General features: G+C 36.6%; 1 protein-coding gene across 10 annotated transcripts in view; it reads right to left on the bottom strand.

Moving 5' to 3' along the window:
• The window catches only part of NOL4 (nucleolar protein 4), a 417,551-nt gene that overhangs the window by 52,550 nt on the left and 343,342 nt on the right, over window positions 1-21,659 (bottom strand). For all 10 annotated transcript variants that reach the window (XR_009250991.1, XM_058692399.1, XM_058692391.1 and 7 more), the window contains one exon: window positions 12,871-13,051. Coding sequence is in view for 9 of the 10 variants with exons in the window: in XM_058692399.1 (XP_058548382.1) it covers window positions 12,871-13,051 (181 nt within the window). In the remaining variant the exon portion in view is untranslated. The remainder of the gene's footprint in view (window positions 1-12,870; window positions 13,052-21,659) is intronic.

Below are 21,659 nucleotides of genomic sequence, written 5' to 3'. Positions count from 1 at the left end.
GAAGGTTTCAACACCTATGGTACAACTTCGTAGCTCTTCTTGGAGCCCCTACATAGCTACAAAGTTAATTAAAGGCTGAGCAGTTTGAATGAAAGCATTACTATTTAAGAATCACCATTTAGGTTTCCATAAAGCTATTCATTGACCTCACTCATTTTATTGAGAGAAAAACACATATATAATTAAATGCAAGGAGCTTAATGGAATAAATGTAGAAAAAGTTCTGAAATAATAAAACCATCCAAAGGTCAGTGTAATGGTGTAAGGTAAGAAGAGTAGTGTCTGGAATCAGCACTATCCAACAGAACTTTTTTTTCTTCCAATAGAACTTTTTGTGGTGATGGAAATGTTCAATTCAATATAGTACCCACCCACCTCTTTGGCAGTTGAGCACTTGAAATGTGTCCTGCTGTGACTGAGAAACTGAATTTTAAATTTTACTCAATTTTAATTAATTTCAGTTTCAATAGTCATATGTGGTTAATGGCTGCTGTATTGGATAGCGCAGAAGTGGAGAAACTTATATTTATAAGAAAAGAAAAGCAATCAAAATAAGGACAGAAAAGAGTAGAATTTAAGAGAGGAAAATAGACTAATCGAGACAGGTCATCAGAGGAATTCACATGGAAGAAATGGGCTTTCTAAGAATAGAGAGCCACAAGTTGGACACCCCGATGGCACAATCTCCAGATACAAATGAAGTCTCCACTATGGGCCATAGAATGTGCACTGAAAACTAACTCAGGTTTATTGGAATCTACTGAGGTATAATAACTGCATAATCCCAATTATGTTGACTTTAATTAGATCGCATCGTCATCTTTTTTCACATGTTATCATCATGTAGATCTTTCCATTGTGTAAATGACATACAAATTAACCATAGGGGATGGCTTAACCTCTGTGAGTCCCTTTTAGGCTCTACTTTGTAAAATCATTATATACACAATTTTACATAATAGATCTTATGTATTTTTCACACAACAGAAACACCCAGCTGATCTTCTGGAGCAGGATGATGAGGGATCCCTCCCCATGCCTCCACACTACTTTGCATATGGCTAGTGAACCAGAAGAGGTTATAAAGAGGATAAGGTAAAGGTAAAAACGGTTCCCCAGGTAACTATGTAAACATTTCTCTCGAGTCAGAGGACTTAAAGCTGAATACAGTTTAAAACAGAATTTGTGTATTTCAAAACATTTGTCTTAAATGTTTGATCCGAAACACTTCTCTTCTTCCATTATTGTGCTTTTCAAGGTATTAAGAGAAAAAGAGAACTGTAAGAAGACATCCTCAACTGATTATTACTGTGCTCAGTTAGATTTAATTAAGTTCTCAAAAGTGGTACAGTATTTTATTGGAACAATTCCTTTATGAATCATTCATTTATCCATCTAGTATTCATTGAACATGAATATAAGCCAGTTATCTATCAACGCTGGTGATATGAGACTCAAAAAAAGTCACCTTTCCTGTCCTCAAACTGTGCACAGTCCAGTATAGAGAAAAGCAGGTAACTGGTTAAATAAGAGGCATGCCCAGGGTATCATGGGAACATATAGGAAGAAAACTTAATGGAGGAGGCAACTAGAAAATTATCATAGAGAACATAATAACTGATATGAGTCAGGTGAAGAGGAAGGCATTCCTGCATGAGATAACCCCATAAGACAGGCAACAGTAGGTGTTGATATGAAGAATTTATTTTAAAGTAATTGAATATGAGTTTTCTTGGGCTATCTAGATCAAGCTACCTGGTAGATAACCAGATATAAAATCTGAAGATCAGGGCAAAACATGGGTGAGATATGCCACTCTTAGCATATTCTAAAAACCCTAAGAGCTAGTCGGCTTCCTTCTGAGCAGTGTGCAGAATAAGAGGGTTAAAGGGACAAGAGCAGGAGGCGAGGAGAATGCCAGTGTGGAGGGCATGAGGAGAGAGAGAGAAAGCCCAGGAATGTGGCAGGAGAAGAATTATCTGAGGAGCAAAGTGAAATGAGAGTGTATTATCACAGAAGCCAAGAGAGTGGATGTTTCAAAGCTCTAAACATCAACACATTTAAATATAGCCAGGAAATCCAGTAAAACAAAAATCACCTATAGTTTGACAATAAGTGGAATCATTGACAAATTTTCCCTGACCAGTTTCAGCAAAATGGTGGGGAGGAGCCAGCTACAGTGGATTGAAGAGTGAATGACAGATGAGAAGTCAAGACTGTACATGAATAGAAGTAGTCCTCTGAAAATTTCAGATGAAGAGTGATGTTCAGAATGTTGATGCCTAGGGACATCACTATCCATACACAAAGTCAGTCGTATCACTATCAATGAGCTCTAGAATGTGGTGAATCTTATGGCCGAGCTTCCTTAGACTCATAATTATAGGTTCTGATCCAAAGCATCTTTATGGCCAACAACCCTGAATATTAGTGAGGAGCAAAGAAGATAATGGATGTAAAGATTCGGGCAAACTAGAAATTACGACACAAATGTTAGTTATTATGGCCATTATTACTACAATTTGGTCTTGTTAAATTTCGGTCTGTATATCAGCCCAGTTTATATCAGAGTTGAAAAACAAATTGAAAAGTCTGCCTGATGGAGTTTGTGGAGAGGAAACATCAGTAGTTAACTTATGCATTATGCATATAATTTAGACTCAAGAGATCCAATGGATAACTGCAGCAAACTACAATTGCCCTCTTTAGACAGCTCAATGTGAACTTCCGGATAGAAAGAAAGCATTCCAAAGTCCTATGTAATTGGATTTGATAATAACGGGAGGATTGGCTGCTTGCTTGCTTCGCATTTCAGTTTGATAATTTGAATAAATTCTTTACACAAATTGTAACTGCTGTCATTTGGATAACACTCCAACTTGAAAATTTGGATCACTGGGTGCAGACCCTTGCCAGCTCTAAACAAATGGAGGTTGGCTAACAAAAGATTTGAAGGGCATCCTTTCCTTGCTATGGAAGTCTCCAACAGGGGCAAGCTTTTCCTGTTGCTACCATATTCAAAATAAAGCAGAAGTTTATAAAACTTCTTGGAGGCTTCCTCCTTTACCCATAGAATCTTCAAATTCAGTATAGTCTTTCTTTTTGCCTCAGATTCCTTTGCTTTATCTAAAATAAACCCTTCACCCCTGCCATTCAATAAATAATTCTCTTTACACCTTTCTCACTTTTGGCACTACGTGTTCTATTTTTAAAAATCTATTATTCATTAAGCCAAAATGGTTGAGCACTTATTATATTTATTCAGGGGATGTAATCATGAGCAAGACAGAATTTCTGCTTTCAAGTACAGTGCTGGGGGCACCTGGGTGGCTCAGTCGGTTAAGCATCTGACTCTTGATTTCGGCTCAGGTCATGATCTCCAGGTTTGGGAAATCGAGCCCTGTCTCAGGCTCTGAGCTGACAAGCACTGAGCCTGCTTGGGGTTCGCTCTCTCTCCTTTCTCTCTTCCCCCTCCCATGTTTGAGCTCTCTCTCTCTCAACATAAATAAACTTAAAAAAAAAGTACAGTGCTAGAATAGAGACATATCCAGGAGAATAATTTACTCTCCCAAAGGGCCACAAGGTGGCAAGGTACAGTAAAGTTTCCCAGAGGAAGTGCTATTCAATCAGAATCTTAAAGGATTCTGATGTTTAGACGGGAAAAGAAAAAAATATTTTATCTCATTTTGATCTGTAAGTTCCCTGAGATCAGTGATTCTTATTTAACTTTGTTTCTCTTAATTTTTTTTTTCCAACGTTTTTTATTTATTTTTTGGACAGAGAGAGACAGAGCATGAACGGGGGAGGGGCAGAGAGAGAGGGAGACACAGAATCGGAAACAGGCTCCAGGCTCCGAGCCATCAGCCCAGAGCCTGACGCGGGGCTCGAACTCACGGACCGCGAGATCGTGACCTGGCTGAAGTCGGACGCTTAACCGACTGCGCCACCCAGGCGCCCCTAACTTTGTTTCTCTTAAAGTGCCTGCCGTGGACTGAATGTTTGCCATCCTGTCAAAATTCATATATTGAAATCTAATCCCCAGTGTGACGGTATTTGGAGGTAGGACCTTTGTGAGGGTGCAGCCCTCACGAGTGGGAGTAGTGCCCTTATAAGGGAGACACCAGAGACCTCTCTCACTCCTTCTACCATGGGAGGACGCAGTGAAAAGATGGCCAGCTATGAACCAGGAAGTAGGTTTTCACCAGATAACAAATCTGCCAGCACTGTGGTCTTGGACTTCATAGCATCCAGAACTCCGGGAAATAAATGTTTTTTGTTTGAGTTGCCCGGTTTATGGTATTTTTGTTATAGCAGCTTGAATAGATTAAGAAGGTACCTATTTACAGTGATTTGAAAATAAGGACCCAAAACTACTATTAAGTGCAAATGCCGTGAGGTATCCTTTCTCATCTTTCTGCCCTCCCATTCTTCTTGAACACGGTACAATGTATAGGGTTTGTGTTCTTATTATATTAGTTTAAAAGGTTTCACAAACATCTGTCTCCTTCAATCTTCACCTTCCTATTTAGGCTGCCTACCCACATCATGCTTCCCAGTTAATGGTTTAAATTCTTATTGTCTTCATCTGCCTTAGAAATTCAGAGGTACAGTGGGTTGCCTGGGTGACTACTTAGTAGGTTAAGCGTCCAACTTCGGCTCAGGTCATGATCTCACAGTTTGTGGGTTCGAGCCCCATGTCGTGTTCTGTGCTGACAGTGCGGAGCCTAGAGCCTGCTTCAGATTCGGTGTCTCCCTCTCTGCCCCTCTGCTGGTACACTCACTCTTTCTCTCTCTCTCAAAAATAAATAAACATTACAAAAAAGAAACTCAGATGTGTAGCTAATTCACTTAGGTCTCTTGAAAGTAGCTGCTCCATTCTACACTTTTCAGAAGATCTCTACAAATCCCCAAATCAAGAATTCTCAAACTTAGATTAACTGGAGTTCTCAGCCATCAGATGTGATGCTGCATCTCATACAATGCTAATCTTCTGCTATGTCCTTTTTAGCTCTCGAGATTTATGTATATGTATATAGATCCTTTCTCCATCGTTCCAAATCTGTTACAGGGAATGACTATTCTGATGTCTTAAAAAATGAAGCAAGAAGCTAAAGATAATACTGTGTTTAGAAGACAGAACGTTTGGGGTTTCCAGAATTTATGAAGAAAGTCCCCAAATAAAGGAAATTGTGGGCCTGACCAATCAGGATGCCTTTCTGTGATAAAAACAAGCAAAAGCGGGCGCCTGGGTGGCGCAGTCGGTTAAGCGTCCGACTTCAGCCAGGTCACGATCTCGCGGTCCGTGAGTTCGAGCCCCGCGTCAGGCTCTGGGCTGATGGCTCGGAGCCTGGAGCCTGTTTCCGATTCTGTGTCTCCCTCTCTCTCTGCCCCTCCCCCGTTCATGCTCTGTCTCTCTCTGTCCCAAAAATAAATAAAAAACATTAAAAAAAATTAAAAAAAAAAAAAAAAAACAAGCAAAAGCCAAGCACTATCAAAATAGCAGTAGCCACTGCCAGTGTTACAGGTAGTATGGACTTTTGAAAACCAGTAATGAGGGGCGCCTGGGTGGCTCAGTCGGTTAAGCTTCCGACTTCGGCTCAGGTCACGATCTCGCGGTCCGGGAGTTCGAGCCCCGCGTCAGGCTCTGGGCTGATGGCTCAGAGCCTGGAGCCTGCTTCCGATTCTGTGTCTCCCTCTCTCTCTGCCCCTCCCCCGTTCATGCTCTGTCTCTCTCTGTCTCAAAAATAAATAAACGTTAAAAAAATTAAAAAAAGAAAAAGAAAACCAGTAATGAGAGCTCCTTCACAACTGTAATTAGCCATTTGTGGTGCTACCGTTACTATAGTTAGAGTCATTTTTCAAATGTGAGGTAGAGAAATTCTCTTTGGCTGGAGCCTGAAGCTGTTATTTATCAAGACTAGTCTTTTGCCTCTTTTCTTTTCTTTTCTTTCTTTCTTTCTTTCTTTCTTTCTTTCTTTCTTTCTTTCTTTCTTTCTTTCTTTCTTTCTTTCTTTCTTTTCTTCCTTCCTTCCTTCCTTCCTTCCTTCCTTCCTTCCTTCCTTCCTTCCTTTTCTTAAACTCTCCTACACTCATCCCAAAGCTAATGCTCAAAGAAAGCCACCCATTTGAACATTGGCATGTTGCACGCCACACTGGTTATTCTGTTAGTCCTGTTTCTTTGCTTCAGTACACAGTCTGGATTGTTCAGCATTGTCCTTTGCTGTGTCCTCAGGAGATAATTATATCAATACATAAAAACCAAAAGACATATGAACTAAATAACCAAAAAGTCAGCTTGTGTCACTTTGAGCAAGGTACCTAACTTTCCTGGCCTGTTTCTTTCTCTATAGCCTTTAAAAAATAGAGGTTGCTATCAAATTATTTCTCAGGTCCCTTTAGACCTTTCATGCTATGATAGGTTTTGGGGGGTAACTTACATACAAGGTAAACCTCACCATAGTATTACAATACCTACATTTAAACTTCTAATTTATCAAACTTGCTTTCTAACCACTTATATGGTGGCATATGGAGGATCTATACCAGATTCCCTATGTGGCTTTTAAGTAGCACTGAGCAATAAAACTGAGGAATGGATACCAACGTAGTATGATAACATATGTGTGTGAATGTGTGTAGGGGCATGTGGTGTGTGTATGTGGCCATACGCTGTGGTACATCCTTCAAAGGACAAACTCAGGATGCTTTGAAAATTATGACTACATTTTATCCAGGCTTTCAGTTCAGGATTTAAAAGATGACTAGTAAATGAGGGACATAGGGGTGAAAAGGGCAGGTCAAAGAAAAGTTCAGGTGGGTGAACCTTGAGGCATAAAAGGGCTAGATAACATCATTTTCCTAAAAAGAAAGAGAGCCATAGAACCAAGAAGAACCAAATTTTTTTCTTTTTGGATCATTGCTCATTAATAATTCATAGCAATTTTTTTTCCTTTAAAGTCCTTTTCAGTATTTATTCACGACTGGCAGTTGCCCGTTTTCTCCTCTCCTCAAAAAACTCAAAATATCCTCACTTGTATCTTTAATCTTTTCCATCTTTGCATATATTATCTTTCTTCCCGCTAGTAACTATCTGCCATTTTTATGAAAACACAATGTTCATCCAATTTGCTAAATAAATCAAAGGAACAAAGTGGGGCATGTATGTGTTTCACAACATCCTGTGCTCAGAAGAGTCCCATGTGGGGTGCCTGGGTGGCTCAGTCAGTTAAGCATCTCACTCTTGATTTTGGCTCAGGTCATGATCTCACAGTTGTGAGATCAAGCCCCACATCAGGCTCCATGCTAAGTGTGGAGCCCACTTAAGATTCTCTTTCTCCTTCTCTCACTTCCCCTCTTCCTCATGTGCACATGCAGGCTTTCTCTCTCTCTCTCAAAAACAAAACAGAGCAAAACAAACAATGAAAACACACACACACACACACACACACACACACACACACACACACACACACACAAACAAAAAATAACCAAAAACTAACCATGCTTTGTGTAATGCTCTGTTATCACCATCTTGATATTAATTTTTAAATAAGAGGCTCCACATTTTCATTTGGCATTGGGTTTCCAAAATTACATAGCCATTTAGGAAGCAAAGGTAAATTATTTTGGTTGTATTTGAGTAGAGGTAATAAGCAATATTCAATTTGTCCTGCATTCTTTTATATGTCACTTCCATGTCCAAAATTTTGCCCACTTCTCTTCATTTTCAGTACTACCACTACCTATAATCCAAGTTACCACTGACTTTTTCTGGTGTTACAGAAATAACTAATACTAGGCAACATAGATATAAGAAGTTGCTAGAGGGGCGCCTGGGTGGCTCAGTTGGTTAAACATCCAACTTTTGATTTCGGCTCAGGTCAGGTTGGTGAGATTGAGCCCTGAGTCAGGCTCTGTGCTGACAGCATGGAGCCTGTGTGAGATTCTCATTCTCTCTCTCTCTCTCTCTCTCTCTCTCTCTCTCTCCCTCTCTCTCTCTCTCTCTCTCTCTCTCTCTCTCTCTCTCTCTCTCTCTCTCTCTCCCCCTCTGCTGCTCATGCATGGGTGTACCCTCTCTCAAAAATAAACATTAAAAAAGTTACTAGAGATAAAGAGGGATATTTTATAATGATAAGAGAGTCAATTCATTAATAATATATAACAAAAAGAATATATATATATATATATACACACACACATATATATATATATATACACACACACATATATATATATACACACACACACACATATATATATACACACACACACACACACACACACACACACACACACACACAATGACAGAGTCCCAAAATAAATGAAAGGCTGTTAGAAATGAAGGTAAACAATTCAATAATAATAGTGGGAGACTTCAATAACCTTTCAATAATGGATATTATAACTAGGCAGATGATCAACAAGAATATAGAAAACTTGAACAACACTATAAACCAACTAGATATAATGTACATTTACAAAGACCCCACCACAGATGGGGTGCTAAATATTCTGTGTTTAGCAGAATACACATCATTCTTAGGTAAACATGGAACATTCTTTAGGACAGATCACAATCTGGGTCATAAAACAAACTTTTAACTTGAGGATTGAAATCTATAAAGTATGCTTTCCAGTCACAATGGAATAAAAGTAGAAATCATTAAGAAAAATTGGGAAATTTATAAATATATGGTAATTAAAGAAAATATTCCTAAATAACCAGTGGGTCAAAGAAGAAATGAAAAAATAAATTAGAAAACATTTTAAGGTAAATGAAGACAAAAACACAATATGGCTATATATAAAGAAGAAAAAAATAAATGTCTTAACTTTTCAGCTGAAGACACTGGAAAATAAGCACAAACTACACTTAATGTAAGCAAAATGAAAGAAATAATAAGTATGGGAGTAAAAAATCAATGAAATAGAGAATAGAAAAAAAATACAGAAAATAAATAAAGCCAAAAGCTGTTCTTTGAAAAGATGAAGAAAACTGACATGACTTTAGCTAGAGTGACCAAGAAGAAAGGTGAGAACACTCAAGTAACCAGAATCAGAAATTAGAGAGGGAACACCAGTACTGACCTTATGAAAACAAAAAGGATTACAAAGGAATCCTATGAATAATTGTGTCAATAAATTAGATAATTCAGTTGAAATGGACAAATTTCTGGAAATACACAAACTACCTGACTCAAGAAGAAAGAGACAATATAAGTGAACCTATAATAAGAGAGTTTGTGATTGAAAACCTCTCAGAAAAACCCAGGCACAGATATCATCACTCCTCAACTCTACCAAACATTTAAATGATTAATACTACTACTTTACCCACTCTCCAAAAGTAGAAAAGATATAGAATAATATTTTAAGGAAAGCATTCCATCTACAATAGCATCACAAAAGGAAACAGCAATCAAAGAAGTATAAAGCTTGTAGTGTAAGCATGACAAGACATAGTTAAAAATTTTTAAAGATTGATAATAAATGAAAAGACATCTATCTCATTTTGAGTTATTTCCTCAAAATGTTAATCATAGCGTTGCCATACGAATAAACCAGCAATTCCTCTTGTAGGTATATACCCAAAAGAATCATAACATATATACACAAACTTGTACATAAATGTTTACAGCGTTATTTGTAGTAGCCCCAAAGTGAGAAAAATCCTAGTCCCCATGAGTTGATGAATGGCTAGACAGCATATGGCATGGCCACAGAATGGAACATTATTTGGCAATAAAAAAAGAATGAAGTATTGATACATATTATAATGTAGATGGACCTTTAAACCATCATGCTAAATGAAAGATGTCTGACATAAAAGACCACATACTGTATGATCCATTCATTATATAAAATGTCCAGAACGGGAGTGTTTCTGGAGACAAAAAGTAGATTAGTTCATACCTAAGGATATCACATACTTTAGTACTTGCTTCCTTTACACAGTTTGTTAGCTCAGTGGTTTACAACGTGGCCTCTGATGTCAGAAAGCCTGTGCTCCGATCCTGGCTCCTCCCTTTATTAAGGAGAGACCTTGGGAAAATCACTTCATCTCTCTGAGCCTCACAAAATAGGTTTCAATCATGCTAGGAAAAAGGCAAGTGGTGTCTAGGCATTATTATTTTTTTTAATTGGGGCAAGTTCAATTAATTTTTCCACAAAATTGCAAAACATATCTTCAGAGGACTGTGTAAGGATTCAACGGAGATTATGCAGAAGCTCCAGAAGGACTTGCTAATGGTAGCTATTGTTATTAGTTGATGCTAAATAATTTAATAAATGATTTTTCAAGACTAAAAAATACGGTTTCTATCTCTAAAACCTATAGCCAATGCACTCCCCCCCCCCAATTCTTTTGATAAGGTTTTGATAAGTCCTGAAAACCTATCAGGTCTTACTTCCCATGTCGAATATTTAAAAAGAATTGTCAGTTTCCAGCTTTGTAGGCTAAAAGGAATGCTCAGGTTTTGTTTGTTTTCCCCTTCTGGTATTAAACTTTCTCTTTCCTTCTGACTTGTGCACTAACTACAAACAAAACTTGAAAAAAGCTGATAAGGTTCCCTAGCTTTGGAAAAACAGAATATACACTTAAAACTTAGTTTCCTTCCCAAATGAGATGCTTTCTTTTTTTCCTTTCAACTTGGGGCACCCCTCTTTTGAGTTGAAAGTAACTGCTTCAGACGAAAGCTCAGTGATTCTGTCCTTAGAGCACCTTTAATTTTAAAGCAGACCAAATAGCCCCAGCCTTCAAGGAAGAGTAATCCCCGAACACACTCAGAGCATATTTGCAGTATTATAAAAGTAAATGATTTTGAGTATATACTCCTTTGACATTAATAATGCAATTTGCTCCGAAATCTATTAAAAGCCCACAAGCCTAATTAAATATTAAAATTAAAATTGGTATTTCTTTCAGGCAATTTTCAGTGGAAGAAGAAATATGTTTTTTTTAAAAAAAAAATGCATTGAATTCTCACTGATACTACCAATTCAAATACACGATAATGGGAGTTTTTCCTTAAACATATTGCTTTTACATCTATATCTACTTTGCCCCTTGCTAAAAATCCCAACTTTCACAGACATCAAAATAATTACAACTTTGCTTTAAATCACAATACACAGACAACAGCCCAAAATAATATGATTACTGAAAATAGTTTAAGGTTTTATCGTAGGCTTGCATGCTGTGGAATCAAATTATGGTTTTTGAGATCACTTGGAAAATTTCCTCTGTGTGGGGGGCTATGCCAACTGCTCGTGAACACAGATAAAGTTCATGTGCATCATTTTACTTTTGATATCAGGAATTTTTCAAGTCAGTTTGCTTCACAATTATGTATTTAAACTGTTCAAAGTTAAATTTTTTTAAATAAAAATATAAAAACCAACTATGCTTTCAGAATTCTGCTTATATTCCTTTCTCCAAACTGTTCTCCCCCATTCCTGCCTCTATATACACTTTAAAAAAATTATATAAGTCCTTCTTTAATGAATATTAGCAAACTGTGGTACTTTTCACCACTTGGAGTATATATAGCTGCATATTACTCTCTTGTTTGGATGCACTCAAAATGAGTCAACGAGCCATCAATTGATAGACATTTTTACTGGTAATCCTTTTTTTCTTGCATTTGTAAATAACACTACAATGAATACCCTTCCGCATATATCTTTTTGTATTTTTGCCCATATGTGCTTGAGATAAATTCCTAACAAGAGATTCCTAAAGAAATTGCTGGACTGAATGGTAAATGCATACTTAACTTTTCTAGATACTGCCAAATTCCACCCCAACTTTTTGCATTTTTACAAGCTGTGCATGAGAGTCCTCATTTCCCCCACAGCCTTGTCAAAGGAATATTGTGTAAATATTTGGATTTTTGCTAATCTTCATTTCTCTTTATTAGAAGTGACTGGGGTTGAGTAATTTTACCCATATTTAAGGGACATTTGCATGGCTTTCTTTGGGAATTGTGAGTTCACTTTCTAGCCTTATGTTGTAATATATAATTTTGGGTATTTCTTTCTTTTTAGAAGAACTTCATGTATTGGCTTATTAACCTTTTGTAGCTGACAATGTTACCAATTTATGATTTATTTTTACACATAAACACATAGTGTTTTTTTGTCATGCAAAAGTGTGTGTGTGTGTGTGTGTGTGTGTGCATGCATTTGTGTAATGAAACTTATTTTTTCCCTGAATTTTAAGTATAGTTTAGGAAAGCACTTCCTACAACCCAGTAATAAGAAATTCACCCACGTATTTTATTCCTTTTATATTACATATTTGCAATTCATTTTGGTATATAAGCTCAAGAAATTCCTAACAATTTACGAAGAATGAGCTGGTATGAGCTGGCCCCAGTACACCATTCAGTGCTGGTGGGGCATGGATAGCCACTGGTCGTTTCTCTGTGTTGTTTCCACGTGTATGTTAGGTTTACTGTGTGTGTTTTATCAAGTAAAGTTCCTGGTGCCTCATATTTTCCAAACCAAAAACCTCTTTGAACACTGAGAAAATGTGTCATTATTCTTGATGAATAGTGCATTACAGCTTTGGGGGGAAGAATGTATAACTATTTGGTAAAAAATTTGTTTTGCTATTTCACTAGTTGAGATTTTTTTTTTTTGAGTACAAAATACCAATTCTCCAGTTGCGTAACTGTGCTGCCACTTTCAGAAACAGCAACAGAATAGGGAGATATCCGCGTAGGGAGACAAATATTCTGTATTAAATGGTCTTGTTTTTAGCAGATTGGCACTGTTGCTTATCAAGCATATTCATTTTCTTCTCTCAGATTTAGAGAATTTGCTATCCCCAAATGGACGGAAAAAGCACAATAAATAGTAAAGACTCACCACTACTGGAAGCATCATTCAGATTAAGCAGTCCCCCTCCTAGACCTCTGTAACTATGGTAACTGTAGGTCCCATTGCCGTTGATGTACAACACCTCCTGGGAGCCTGAAACAGCTGAGGTTGAGTAAGTGGCCTGGGCCGCCTCTGGTTTACACTGTTTGTCAGCTGGGGCAGATTCGTCCTGCAATGACAACAGCATTCCATTATTTGTCAAGTCACTGTACTATTTCGCCTTGACTACGACCATCTCGTTGTTATCTACGGGTCAGCACTGAATAAGAAAAAAATATACATATACGGTCAACATCAGGTTGGCACACATGCACGTTTTCAACAACTTGGCTAAAAGGAAGTAATGATGCGAGACAGATTGGAGGTGGAGCAAAATTTGCAAGCAGTTTCCAACTGAATTTAAAATTACATGAAGAGAGTTGTTCACAATAGCCCAGAGGTGAAATCAACCTAAATGTATATTATTATCATATATATAATATAATATTATATACACTATGTCATTATCCTACATATTACATATATATTCCTCCACAGTAGAACACAGACAGGTCTTATATATTCATTCTTATATATACATTGATAGGTGAATCCATGATGTTTACCCATGGATTTTTTTTTATGCGTATGACTTCTCTTTTCTATAAAGAAATAGATTTTAACTACGCTCCATGGAACTGTAAGGCTTCTGGGGGGAGATGACTCAGTGTTCCAGAGATTGTGGGACGAGGGCACAAAGACGTGCCGTTATGCCGTGTTTGATCTACATTCATAAAGTCACTGCATCTACAGCATTTTGAAAACCACCAGGCTGTGTGAAGTATTCTTTCTGTAAAGACATGTCGCCATTGAAACTCTGAAAGAAGGCAGAATATTCGATTCTTCAAAGAAATTTTGGGGTCCCTGGTAGGGGCTAGCCTCAAACAATTCCACTACTTGCCTAACTTCCCAGTTTCCTGATTGAAAATTACTTGGGCAACATGATAAAATCTGAGTTCCCAGTTTGGCAAAATTGGTGGCCTTTCTGAACATCCCAGTCTATTTTTCTGTGTTTGAAAAATGACAATAAAATACACTTATAGGAGGAGTTTCTTCATGATGAGTAAAAAGAGAGAAGAGAGAAGGCATTGTCTCCACAATATTTGCTCACTGATTCTTTGTAGGATAGAATTAATTCGTATTATTAAACATGCTATTTTTAAAATTTGCCTAGTCTTTCATTATTAACTGTTATTCCAAACCACAGTAACTGCATAGAGCAGGCAGATAATTAATTCCATTAATAATCAAAACAGGCCTTGTAGGGAGTCATTTGTGTTCAAACACAGATTTGCATTATTAATGTTCTTGGCAGTCCACTATATGCTGAGAAATAAAACATATGAAAGCCTCAATAAAATCTGGTCTGCAGTATCTTTTGGGCAAAAGTTTAATATAAAGTTAATTCGTGTTTTTCTTATGAACAATTGCTGTTACTGGTTTCAAAGAAGCATAGATTTTAATGAAATAAAAAAATAAATATCCCCTAGAGTCACATTTTACCTCTGTAAGCAACTTTTAATTATTAGTTCCCAAACTTCTCAAGGCTGACAGCTTGCCCCTGGGTTGCTATGAAGATTATTTTTAAAATGGGATAATATCAATATTTTATAAGACTGCATATTCAGGCATTGAAATAAATTTCATTCCTCAAAAATCAGACAAAATCCTATCCCGGCTTTTATGAGACATATTTCAATTTTCTGTTAAAAATTCCATAAAAATAAGATGGCATCAGTGATTTAAGGACCACCAGCAGTGTACTAGATAATGCAGTGTTGCTTTGATTCAGATTTCTTTGATTAAAAATATACAACAAATTAAAGAAATGCTTATAGTAACTTCTGTAACAAGGCTTTGGCCTTATCGATAAATATAGCCTTGATGTATTGAAGTATGCACATTTCACAAAATATAGGCTTGTAATAGGATGTGTGATTACTTATAGATGGAAGGCAAGATTGGGAATGATTTGACATTGTCACTGTCTTTGGGAAGACTGGTTTGTACTCTTTTGTACCTTATCCTCAGAAACTGGACAGAGACAACTAGACTTTGCAGAACCTGATTGGCACTTGGGCCATATAGATTGAATTCCTTAAGTGCAGATGCCTAAGGAATTCTTTACTCAAGTAATTTAGACAGATCCTTAAAAAAAAAAAAGAAATTTGATTGGTTCCACTCAAATTTTTGACAATAGATTCCAAAAAACTTTGCTTGGAAAATGTTACAATGTCTTTATTATGTCTCCCAAGAATTCTACGTTTTCTTAGACTGTATTTTCTACCGTCTATCATGTTTATTGTGTGTTTTCATTAAGTCTTCTCTATCTAGAGTTAGAAAATTCCAGTAAAGTGTACTGCTAGATTTAATAATTCAGATACCTTTCTTCTTTTTTGCCTTTTACCTTACATCGTTATGGCAATTAGAAGTTGTAAGGCAATGTTGCATCGATATTGAATTACAGTTTTAGTTCATCATTGGTCAAGGAACTTGTGATCCACCTTTTTAAGGTGAAGAAGCTTGCACAGACTTCAAAGAAGCTTATCACTGCAAAATAGTAAACATATGGATAATTCAGGCATCAATTTGCCTGAGCCTTCTGCAAGATTGTTATTGGATTTCTCCTATCTTTTCATGCTCTTTGTAGTCTATATGACAGAAGCGTTTTTACTTAAGTTAAAGCTCTAAATTTATCCTTTGATTTATTAGTACTGATGGGGCAAGAAAGTACAATTTATTTCACATATAAACTACGGGAAAACATCTCCACTTTCTAAAAGCTTCTCTTCTTCCATTTGATAGCAAGTGTTCCAGAACTAAGTACATTGCTAAGAGTTTATGGGGAAATTCATAAAAGATCTGAGAGAATCAAAGCTTCCATTAAAACTGCTTAGAAAAAAAAAGTCTGCACTTAAAGCAAATGTACTTATTATTTGAGATGATGAGAAGTGATTGATGATGCCAACAACAGACACACACACACACACACACACACACACACACACTCTCTCTCTCTCTCTCTCTCATATATATAGTAACACTCAGGGAGTCATTTATTTCGTTCAGTTAGGAGCATGCCATACAATCTTCTCCCCCTGTTGGCCACACAAATAATTAAGATGCCAACACAGAAGACTGTTCTTTGCAAAGATGCTCCCAAACCCACTAAGACAATAAGGAAAAATATCTTTTGACCAAATCCAAGTAGCCTAAAGATAAGATGTGAAATAAGAGAGAAGGTAGATTGTGTTTCTGACTTGAGAAACCACAACCACAGCAAGATAGCTGTTACTCAGAGTTTTATCAAACTCTTAGAATAACAGGTTATTACATTAACAGACTCTCTTTGTAGCATTATTTACACACACACACACACACACACACACACACACAATTTTTTAAACAATAAAGATTTGAGAACTATTGGCTTAAATATAAAACACAAAATAAATATAGTCCCCAACCCAGTAAACATAGATATATGGTTGGCAAGAATGGCAAGAATTACATCGCAAAGTAATCTGCTCTAAAATTCTTCCTAATGGCCATAAAGTTTTATTACCAAAATAAACGTACAGACTTAGCATTTAAAAATTTCAACTTTGGGGCACCTGGGAGGTTTAGTTGGTTAAGTGTCTGACTCTTGATTTTGGCTCTGGTCATGATCTCACAGTTCATGGGATTGAGCCCTACATTGGGCTGTGTGCTGATAGCCTGGAGCCTTCTAGGGATTCTCTTTCTCTCCCTCTCTCTCTGCCCTTCCCCCTGCTTCCATGCACATATACCCTCTGACAAACATCAAAAGAATCTCAACTTTACATGTAACAGTCTGCCATTTAATTATTGACCCAAAAACTCATATTAAAAAATAGCTTTTTCTATAGGTTTCTAACACTCAACTTTGGTTTCCTTTGTTAATATGACCATAATGAAATGTAAAAGTAATGTTCCTTTGAGGTAGTAAAATTGGACAGCAGATACAAATGTTTTGGTCACTGATTTTTTTTTTTGAGAGAGAGAGAGGTGGAGAGGAGAGAGACAGAGAGAGAGATTCCCAAGCAGGCTCCAAGTGCAGAGCCCCATGCGGGGCTTGAACCCATGAACCTTGAGATCATGACCTGAGCTGAAGTCAGACGCTTAACCGACTGAGCCACCCAGGTGCCCTGGTCATTGATTTTATATGCATATTATATTAATTTTGGCCCGCAGAAAAATCAATTTTAACAAAGCAATACCAAATTGGCATCTTAAATGTTAACTTTTAATATATTTTGGGAATAAAAATGTATTTTCCTAATCATATGATATTTTTGTTTCTCCTGAGATATTTTTCCTCCTGAGTTTTTAAAATATTTTAAAAATCTACATTTATAACAACTCAAAACATCTTTAAAACTATACCTTTACTTGCAATTTTGGCTCTACTGATTAAAAAGAAAAAAAAACTTTCTTAAATTATTTTTTTCTTAATCCCCTTTAACCTAATATTCTCTTTTGGTAAGATAGTTGCAATGCTCTACCTGGTGATACCATGGCAGGCATGGTTTCAGATATTACCAATGTAACTGTCATACTCAAATTCTTACTTCTAATATTGGCCTTCTCTCTGAGGCTCATGCCTGAACAACCGGAAATGCAGGCATAGCAGATTTAATATCTTGAACTTAAATTTATGTTTTCTTTCCTCCAGATATCTCTTGCCAACATTTTTAATTAAGAAACAAAACAAGACCTGTTCTATCACCAATGAATGTATCTTGTTCTGTTAATGCATCACACCAAGATTTATTTTTTCTCCTACACTAGGCTCCTCTCAGTCAAACAACACCCATGTCCTCGTGGCTCCATTTTGGAAAGGACCCTCATTGGCATACATCTGAGAAACCCTCACTGAGAATACACAGTTCAGAGCCCCATAGTCTCTCCTTTGGGCTAATGTGATAACCTCCTGACCAGTGCTTTCCCCTTGACATCTTGTCCACATCTTCTCAAACCTATCTTTTAAAATCATGTATCATGTTGAATTCTCTTTCAAGAGTTTGAGATTTCTTTCTTCTTGGAGAACAAAACCCAGAGCTGCTGGCATCCAAAGCTCTTCAGAGTTTGAGAACAATCCTGGCAGCCACATTTTCTGTCACTTCCTCTGATAACACTCCATACTCTGGTCATAACTTAAAGTGGCAAAAAAAAAAAAAAAAGGCAGGGAAATATTCTGAGTCATCTAAATGTGCCATTGGGCACCAATACATAGGAATTTTCCAATAATTAATTTTTTCAGAGAATCAGCTCCGGTTTCATTGATCTGTCATATGATTTTGTTTTTTAGTTTCCACATCTTTTATTTATGCTCTAATCTTTATTACTTCCTTACTTCTGCTGGTTTTAGGTTTTATTTGAATATTTTATATCTGATGATGGTTTGTCATTTAATTTTTAATATTGTTCGCAAAACTTTAAGGTATGTATCTCATGTTGAAGAGCAAACAAAATTTTTTTCTTAAAAGACTCATTTTAAAGTTTCTTGGGGTGCCTGGGTGGCTCAGTCAAGTGGCCAACTTCGGTTCAGGTCATGATCTCACTGTTAGTGAGTTCGAGCCCTGCGTCAGGCTCTGCACTGACAGCTCAGAGCCTGGAGCCTGCTTTGGATTCTGTGTCTCCCTGTCTCTCTCTGTCTCATGCTCTGTCTCTGTCTCTCAGAAAAACTGAATAAAGGTTAAAAAAAATTAAGTTTACTTTTTGTGTGAAATCAGAAAGTGTTATATGAATAAATCAGGCTTCGCTACGGCTTTCATCAAACTAATGGAGAAAGATAGTATTTCCTTCTTCATATTCTAACCTAAATTCCAGAGTAACAAAATATTTTTTCTCCTTAAATCTCTAATAATATCCCCCAGCCACCATTAAACAAAAGAAACAAGATCTATTTATCTGAAATTCTTGTACCTCTTCTGTATACAATTATCTTTATGAAAAAAAATGCAAGAATAACAAATACAGACTAAAAGATATCATAGGAGAGAACAAAGACTTCAAATGTATATAAATGAGCTCTTCAGTCCTCAGGTTGCTATAGACCAAAAGACCTTGAACCAAATATCCTACAGAAGATGGGAAATTCAAAGTGTCAAGACAATTATATTCAAACAATTAAAATTTCCCTCAAAGCAAAGACCTAAACATGATGGCTATGTCAAAACCTCTAGCTATAAAAACATTATAGCTATCATAAAAATTCAGAATATTATAGCTTTAACCAAATTTAGAACAAGTATTTTTAGTATTAAACTTTGAGAAGCACAGTGACGCCTGGGTGGCTCAGTTGGTTAAGCTGAGTCCAACTTCAGCTCAGGTCATGGTCTCACAGTCTGTGAGTTCGAGCCCCACGTCGTGCTCTGTGCTGACAGCTCAGAGCCTGGAGCCTGCTTCGGATTCTGTGTCTCCCTCTCTCTGACCCTCCCCCATTCATGCTCTGTCTCTCTCGGTCTCAAAAATAAACAAACATTAAAAAAAAATTTAAAGTTTGGGAAGCACAATAGAAGCATTAAGATTTTTTTTAGAGCAGTTAACCATTAGCTACTACCTAAGAATCCTATTGACATAACAGTATCAGAAGATTAAGGCTAAATCTGCACACTGGCCACCTAGGGTATGATGCTGGGCAGCCTGAAGAGGTATGTTATTTTATCTACAATGTAATCAAATCTGTGATCCATAAAGGGGCTTCATAAAGGGATTTAATTAGATTTTGGCAGTTATCAATTCTGATATTTATTTTATTTTATCCATACAGAATATCCATATATTATTGGCTAATGCTGAAATAAACTAATAGGTATTAATACTGTTGTGATTAACGTTTTAGTACAAATTAAAATAATGTGTGTCACGTTCAAAGACAAGAGAAACAAACTTTCTTTTCATTTCCGTGGGTATCAGTTTTTCTAAAATACACGACTAAGCTGCAATTTATGTTAAAACTATGTTTTAACACAGTTTTATGTTATGTTATGTTGAAACTTTAGATTCCTTCTCACAAATGGCTACATAAACATAAGTCAACAAAACTCAGGCTAAGAACTTTAAAAGGGAGCCCTCACATACTATTTATATATCCCGGATGTCAGTTACCCAAAATCCTCTCAGTATGGTCCTGGGAGTTTTCATCATGGGCTTAAGAAAATTAGACTGAACTAGAAAGCAGAGATATGAAAAATACAATTAAAGTTAAAAACAACAACAACAACAACAAGTGGCCATGGCAGATAATTTTCATCTTTCCACATTTCTTTTTGAGCAAACAGAGAAACTTGACTAATGATGCTATTTCCACACTGATGTTGCGAGGTAATCCCAGATGATTTCAAAATTAGAAACAGGCGTGCCAGTGTGGTTGCCTGAGCAGAATGAAGAACAATCCCTTCCTAACGTCACTCTACATGATGGATTCCTTCAGAGCTACTTTTGTCAAACATTACGTTCAATCATATAGTAAACATAATTCCATCCAAATTGTGTACCTTGAAGGAGCCACATAATTGAGATGTTAACACCTACACGTTGGAATAAAAGCTTACAGGTTATTCTAATTTGATTTCATCTGGGTGTACAAATTACCCACCCATTTGGATATTTTAAGTGTATTAATTATGAGAGAGTCAAACTAAAGTAATTAGAAAAGCCATCAAAATGGTGATGCCTGAATCACCGAGTCATAATGCCTTTATATTAGTGTGAAATTAACTTTTAAAGGGAACATGCATGAGATAACATGAAATGAACTGAAAATAACCTAGTGATAAATTTAACATGCAGTGTTTATGCCTGACTATGTATGGGTATGTGTATACATAAACAAAACACTATGTTTTTTTGTTAACGTTCCTCTCCCGAATAGTACTACTTCCGTCACTTGTCACTTAGTTATGTAATGTGCGCTGATGTACCATGTTGACTGTGGGTGTAGCGTATATAGTAAGAAAAGAAATAGCACCATTGGCATATTTCTTCATACATCAGGTTTAAAGTTTACAATTTTATTTACATCTATGATGAAAAACTGATTTGTTGTTCAAGAAGTCATTAATTTTTAGGAGTGCTCTAACTTCTCAAAAATACAAGTAAATCCACTGATGTTCTTGGCGGCTGTGTATTTGTTGTAGTGGTATTATCTTCCTTAAGATATTGGCTTATGTTATCCTTCTCCATAATAAATTTTGGTAGAAACGGTATAACTAAGCTTCTCCTTTTCTTCCATTTTGCTTCTCTTTGAGTCTGCTATTTTCTATGCATAATTTTCCTTGAAGATCTCAGCTGTGTTTATCCCTTCATCTATCCCTTCTATACCAAAGACCCCTAAATCTCAATCTGTAGTTAAGACCTTTTCCCGAGTCATTTTCAACTACTCACTGGACACAAATACCTGAATACCCCGCATGTGCTTCCTAATCAGTACGTCAAAATTGTACACTTTCTTCTCATACTTTCACGTCTCCATCCATAATTTGCTCTGCCTCCTGAATTTTGGATTTCTGTTAATGATACCTTCATCCAGTCTCCTGAGCTAGAGATCGGTGCCATATTGAATAGGCCCTGTTTTTATTATCTCATATGTACAACACAGGATGAATTCTCATACAATTATTTAAGACAATGTTCTATTGAATATCAATTCAATAGAACTAGAAATAGAACAGTGTTCTAGTTCTATAAGACTAGAACACTGACCCCAATGTTCT

The sequence above is a fragment of the Neofelis nebulosa genome, chromosome 11, assembly GCF_028018385.1.
Source record: "Neofelis nebulosa isolate mNeoNeb1 chromosome 11, mNeoNeb1.pri, whole genome shotgun sequence".
NCBI lineage: Eukaryota > Metazoa > Chordata > Mammalia > Carnivora > Felidae > Neofelis > Neofelis nebulosa.
Note: the sequence above shows the minus strand (reverse complement) of the source record. Positions and strands in the feature narration are given on the sequence as shown.